Below are 6,550 nucleotides of genomic sequence, written 5' to 3' on the forward strand. Positions count from 1 at the left end.
TCACAATATAAACGTCTAAGCATGTTCAAAGCTGAAAAAGGGAGAGGGAAATTGGGGAAAGCCTGGGTCTGGGACACTCAATATCTCCCCATGAATAATTCAAAATGGGCCTGGTCCTCCCACCTCCAGACCCCTACATGCCTGTCATAAGGGCCCTGCTCAGGATAGACTTGTGGCTCTAGGGGAGGCAGCCCCCTTCCCCAAGAGCCTGACTCCTGCTTTCTCCCTCCTTCCTACCGGGTCCAGCCTGCGGGCAGAGCTTGAAGGCCCCTCGGGTGGTGGGCGGGGAGAAGGCCTCTGTGGATTCTTGGCCTTGGCAGGTCAGCGTCCAGTATGACAAACAACACATCTGTGGAGGGAGCATCCTGGACCCCTACTGGATCCTCACAGCAGCTCACTGCTTCCGGTAAGGCCCAGGTGGGAGGAAGACTCCAGGGTCAGAGCCGTGGAGGGGCCTGGGTGCCTGGGTCCCCTGTCTCTCAACCTGTTTTCTGATGCTCTCAGTCCCCCTCGTCTCCCTCTACAGACCATGCACCAGGGTGTGGCCAGCCCACTGAGACACTGGACAAGATGTCCTTTGTTAGGCCTTGGGGTCTGAGCAGAGGTTGCTGGTCACCAGACCTGACCTCTTCTCTTCCAGGCGGGAAGCTATCAGATACCCAGTGTCCTCACTCCCTCACCCCCGGTTTCATTCACTGCACAGAAGCTCTTCCCATCTGCCTAAAGTCCAGAGGACTCTCTCCCTCTTTGCTGGTCTTCTAGGAAGTGGTTCTGGCTTCAGAGTCACTGCCACTCCCTCATTACATCCAGAAACTTAAAAAAACAAGTACAGATTCTCTTACAGGCCAGCAGAGAGAGGCAAGCCCGCATCTCTGGGGAAGGACCACTCCAGGCCCTCTTTGCTTTCATTCATTCATTCATTCCATATCTATGAGTACCTTAGGTACCAAGTGCCACATCATACACACTCATGCATTAGACTCCATCACTGCCTTAGAGGAGCACACAGTGTAGACGAGTGATTCGTAACCTCTTTGGAGAATCTAACAAAAGCTATAAATCTTTCCCTGGAAAACCGCTCCTGAGCACTAAGCCGTGTCTGATGTCGAGGGGAAGAAAGACCAGGGAAATATAAGGGAACTGACCGCAATACAAGCACCACATGGGGACCATGGCCAGCAGAAAGCATTGGAGGAGAGAGTGTCAGGACCCCAGAGCGCAGGCCCTGGGAACAGCCTCTTCCCTAGCCCCCCAGGGGGCGGTTTCCTTTGGCAAGTTTCCCCAGGAAAAAGGATCCAACACCCCTTTTAGAATTTGGTCTGTGGTGGTGATTTCTCAGACTGCCCCTTCTCCACTTCCCCTGCTCTCACCGGCATTACCTCCAAAGGCAGGGGCATCTAGCGCCCCAATCCCCAGGGCTGTGGGGACCTATCCTTTGGCAAAGCCTCCTCATGCTTGGCTCAGACCTGAACCCCACTGTCTCTGCCCCCAGGAAGCATCTCGATGTGTCCAACTGGAAGGTGAGGGCTGGCTCAGAGAAACTGAGCAACTTCCCATCCCTGCCTGTGGCCAAGATCTTCATCACTGAGCACAACTTCATGCTCCCCAAAGAGAAGGACATTGCCCTCGTGAAGCTGCAGTCCCCACTCACGTTCTCCGGTGAGGGATGGCACCTGGGAACAGAACTCCTACTCTGCCACTCGTTCATTCACTAAGTGGCCTTGGTCATGTCGATTCTCCTCCCAAGACCTGTTTGCCCATTGTTTCCAGCAAATACATCAGCCTCACATCACTGATGACACGAGGCCTGCTCGAGGTATCAGGAGACACCCCAGCCCACCTTTGCCAGTGATTCTTGAGGTCTGTTTTCTCCATGTGGAGCACCTCAAGCGAGAATCGTAGATTCATTCAGTCCTAGAGTTGTGAGGGACCTAAAAGGTCCCGTAGTCCATCCTCCACCCCGACCAATGACAAGAGCCTGTACCACCTCCCTGCCGAGGGGCCACTGTGTCTGTTTGCTCTCCTCCAGGGGCAGGGAACTCACTACTGTGAGGGAAGCTCATAGGCTCTTTGAACAGCTCTGTTTAATGACTCACACTTACATTGGGTTGTATTTAGACCAGCATTTCCGGTGGTTGGCTCCACAGGACACTGGTCCCTTGGGGAAAAAGGGGTCCATTCTCACATAAGTTTGGGAAACATTTTTATACTATGCCTCTCTTCCTGGAGCATATTCATGTATATTAATGATACGAGAGGTATTTTCTTTAAATTTTTTTTGCAGGGGTTAGCTAGGGGTTTATTTATTTATTTACTTTTTCAGTGGAGGTGCTGGGGATTGAACCCAGGACCTCGAGCATGCTAAGCATGCACTCTACCATTTGAGCTATACCCTCCCCTCCTTTTTAAAATTTTTTTCAAGAGGTTTTTAAAACTTTTTAAACAATCTGTTTTATTGTGTTTAGCTCACACTTTCTACACTTATTTGACTACAGAACCTCCTTCTCCTAACACTTCTATTACCATCCATGGCACATATGCTATTGAAACCGTGTGGTCAGCTCTTACAGAGGGCTTAGCTGCCAGGCTCTCTGAAACCTTGCTTTCCTCTTCCTCTCTGCCTCCTGGCAGGTACAGTCAGGCCCATCTGCCTGCCCTTCTCTGATGAAGTGCTCGCTCCAGCCACCCCAGTCTGGGTCATTGGATGGGGCTTTACGGAACAGGGTGGAGGTAAGTCCTGGGCTCAGGACCACAGGCCTGAGAGAACAGTTCCCAGAGGTGATGGGAAGGAGGACCATCCTTTAGAAAAATCCATCTTGGAGGTCCAAGCACCATCATGCCAGGCAACCCAGAGAATTATCCTGGGCTGGGGGGGTAGAAGGCAAGAATGGGAATGCAAGTGTGTTTTCTGCCTCCAGGGAAGATGTCTGACACACTGCTGCAGGCATCCGTCCAGATCATTAACAGCACACGCTGCAATGCAGAGGATGCATACCAGGGGGAGGTCACCGAGAAGATGCTGTGTGCAGGCATCCTGGAGGGTAGCGTGGACACCTGCCAGGTGGGGCCTCCAAGGATCATGAGGGGATTATACAGCTAGGGATGTCTGTCCTGGAGATTCAGAGGCTCAATGCCCCACTTGAAGTCTTGCATATGGGGAGCACTCAATCTCTGACAAAGGGAGGAAGGTGGAGAGGGAGGGAAGGAAGGACTATAGTCAGATATACATATAAGAATGGATGGATGGACAGATATAGATACATAGATAGATACAATCAGAAAGATTTCAAGTGTGTATTTCACAGACACAGATGATGCTTCCCTCCCCACCCGCTCTCACCCGCCATCATGTGCAGAAGTCTGAGCCCTTAGAGGGCAGGAATCCCACGCCTGTTTTCTCTGTAACTGCCCTCAAACTGCTCAGCTACACTGGAGAAAGCCCACCTCATGCTGGATGAGCCCTGGTGCAGTGTCCCCTCACCCCACCCCTACTGGCCAACTCCTGAATCCCTTCTCATGTCCCCACCCAGAGGATCTTCTGAACCATTTTCATTAAAACTCCAAAACCCGATTCCCCCCCCCTCCTAAGTCATGAAATTCCTTCACTCAAGAGGCATCTCTTAGTCATCTCTTGATGTCAGGTAAATGCTGGCCGTTGGGGACAGTGTCTTCCCTTGGGGAGCTCACAGTGGTGGGGGTGGGGGCTACATAAACAGGTAGTTCAGCTACAGTGGTACTGGGTTCTGAGGAGGAAGCCCCAGAGGCTGTAAGAGCTGGTAAGAAGGACATTCAAATAAGTGCCCTTTTTACTATCTGACATTTTCTAGTCTGGTTTGTTGTTTGCTTTTTTCCCCTTCCCTCCTTCTCCCTCCCTCCCTCCTTCTCTCTCTTTCTCTCTCTCCCTCCTCCCCTCCTTCTCTCTCTCTGTTCCATTTGATTCTAAGCTCCTCGAGGGCAGAGATCTTTCTTCTTTTCATTGCTTGAATCCCAGTTGTCTAGAACAGTGGCTGGCAGGAAACTGGCCCTCCTGAAGTGGTCAAATAAATTTGGGAAATACTAGGTTCAAAAGAGATAACCAGGCTTTCTTCCTGCAGGACCTCTTAGAGCCCTCACTGTGCTAGTGCGAGTTGTGAAGAGAGGGCTGACAGCATACCCACAACTCACTTGACCACAGACAGAACCCTCCTGCCCCAAAAGGGAAGGGCATTCCAGGCTGCAGGAACAGCATGAGCAGAGGGGTGAGGGTGGAAAAGCAGGGGGCGCTAGAGAGCAGGGGAACAGATGGGCCAGGAAGTGAGGGGAGGAAAGAGAAGCCCACCCCTCCATCTGACCCCTGCCTGCCCTCCCCAGCAGCCCCTGCTCTGGCCTCTCACAGGGTGACAGCGGTGGGCCTCTGATGTATCACTCTGACCAGTGGCAAGTGGTGGGCATCGTGAGCTGGGGCCATGGCTGTGGGGGCCCGAGTACTCCGGGAGTGTACACCAAGGTCACAGCCTATCTCAACTGGATCTACAATGTCAGGAAGGTGAGCATGTTTGCCCTAGCCATTGTGCCCTCCCTCCATTCCTCTCCCCTGAGGGTACCAAACCATCCTTAATGGCGCTGAGATACCCCTTAGCATCCCAAATAATCTTCCTGCCTAGCAAATGACAACCTGGGATTCCATCATTAAGAGCTGAAATTCCTTAGATCAGAGATTGCACTAAATGCACATCTCTTAGGGTATGGAACACACTCAGTTTGACCCTTCTCTATTCTCTGGCGGAATGAAACTATCAGACACTTTCCAGAGAACATATTCTTATAAGAGGGAGGGTGGAAAGGCTTATGAGATTTCCTGGCTCCTAGAGAGTAGAGAAACGAGCAAAGAGCTTCAAAAAAAGGAAGACTAATTTTGCATGCCACCATTTTGTCCAGTTTCAAAGCATCTGACTTCTTTGTTGGTCTCTTTGATTCTAGTCTGATCCATGATGCTGCTGCTCCCCTGCAGTGCTGAAAACTGCTCCCCGCAACCCTGCCCATGTGGGGGTCCCCCAGAAATCAGACACAGAGCAAGAGCCCCCTTGGGCACACCGTTCTGCCCACAGCCTCAGCATTTCTTGGTGCAACAAAGGACTTCATTTCCTGTAAGAGCCCCCACAGCCCACAGGCACGCAGGAGGAAGTCAGCAGCCCTGGCTCAGCTGCCCCGGATGCTCTCAGCATCCAAAGGGGAAGAGACACAGCCCAATGAACAAGCCAGCCTCCAGGCCGAGGTCTCAGGAGGCATCACTAAGCCAAGAAGGAACTTTCTACTCTACTGAATAGAAATAGATGCCTTTCTGAGAGCCCAGATCACCACAGACTGGAGAGGAGGAGGAAGGGATCTGAGCCAGCACTCTCCCTCCCCACCCATCCCCAAGCCCACCCGAACAAGAAAGCCCTTATAATGTAAAGTGCGTTGTCCTACTGTTAGCACAACTACTGTTACTTGCTTTTGTTATTGTTACCTCAATGGCCACTGTTATTAAACTGGTATGTGAAGTCTTTGACATAGGCTGACTGGGCTATGAACCATGGCTCAGCTCTGAGCCAAGGTGATTGAACTATGACCTTTATTCTTTGGCCTGAGTAGGAAAAGTTCTTGGGGATACGACTGAGTCTCAAAGTGAAAGAAAAGAAGACATGGAGACCAGAGATGATGGATAAGGGCAACAGTGGGGAAGCCAGGGTCAGTAAGTCTCTTCTTCACAGGACCTGTCCCGTTGCCCTCCTCGCCTTCCTCCCTGCTGTGACATCAGCCATAGTCCAGAGAGAACCTATGACTGGGGAAGGAGAGGATTTGGGCACTCAAGGCCGACATTAAATCATGGTGCCCCCAAGTGGCTGGAAAGAGACATTGCGCCTTTAAATCCTTTAAATCCGCCTGGTGAAAACTGGATGTGGTTTTTAGCATTCATTTGAAAAAAATTGTTTACCACCTGCCAGGTATGGGTTCTGAGGATATAAGTATAAGTTCCCTCACTCAAAGTGGTCAGAAAAGTAAGCCCCGTGGACTTCTCCGGCAGCTGTATGGAAGCCCAAGTATTCTGAGGATCTTCTTGCTATAGTTAAGTCAAATCCTAGATAAAATATACTTGCTAATGGCTGACTAAGTTCTTAATAAATAATAGAAATCCTCAAAGGCCAAAAAATCAAAATAAAATAAAACAATGATCAGAACCATGAGTTGAAACTAAGGTGGAGCAACAGCTAACTTAAATCTTGGGTGGCCCCAGGGACAAAGAAGGCTTTCATGTAGATCAAAAGTAAATACAGACCTACTGCAGGTAAGGAAGCTGCACCTGGGATTCCCACATGAAGCAGAGACAGCCAAAGGGGGGAAAATGTGGTCCCAGCTGGCAGATCTAATGGAGGAAAACAGCACAAGCCTAGAGCCTTAGGATTCCCAGACAGAGGTCCTTCAAATATGAGCTCACAATCAGAGGTCAGCCAAGATTTTAAAAAAGAAAAATCACCAAGGGGGGGGGGTTGGTCATCAAAACCAGAAATCGAACCTCATGACTTCAGAT

The 6,550-nt window shown here is 50.6% G+C and overlaps 1 protein-coding gene across 6 annotated transcripts in view; it reads left to right on the forward strand.

The window, feature by feature from the left end:
- The window catches only part of TMPRSS4 (transmembrane serine protease 4), a 29,927-nt gene extending 24,397 nt beyond the window's left edge, over positions 1 to 5,530 (forward strand). For 4 of the 6 annotated variants that reach the window (XM_045515616.2, XM_010953479.3, XM_045515614.2 and 1 more), the window contains 6 exons: positions 247 to 406; positions 1,493 to 1,659; positions 2,632 to 2,730; positions 2,919 to 3,061; positions 4,376 to 4,525; positions 4,960 to 5,530. In XM_045515616.2, the coding sequence (XP_045371572.1) occupies positions 247 to 406; positions 1,493 to 1,659; positions 2,632 to 2,730; positions 2,919 to 3,061; positions 4,376 to 4,525; positions 4,960 to 4,971 (731 nt within the window). In that variant the 3' untranslated portion in view covers positions 4,972 to 5,530. Of the gene's footprint in view, positions 1 to 246; positions 407 to 1,492; positions 1,660 to 2,631; positions 2,731 to 2,918; positions 3,062 to 4,350; positions 4,526 to 4,959 lie in introns of those variants that run through there. The other 2 variants (XM_045515617.2, XM_045515618.2) reach the window with 2 other exon arrangements.
- Positions 5,531 to 6,550: the final 1,020 nt, after the last annotated feature.

The sequence above is a fragment of the Camelus bactrianus genome, chromosome 33, assembly GCF_048773025.1.
Source record: "Camelus bactrianus isolate YW-2024 breed Bactrian camel chromosome 33, ASM4877302v1, whole genome shotgun sequence".
In the NCBI taxonomy this organism is placed as follows: Eukaryota; Metazoa; Chordata; class Mammalia; order Artiodactyla; family Camelidae; genus Camelus; species Camelus bactrianus.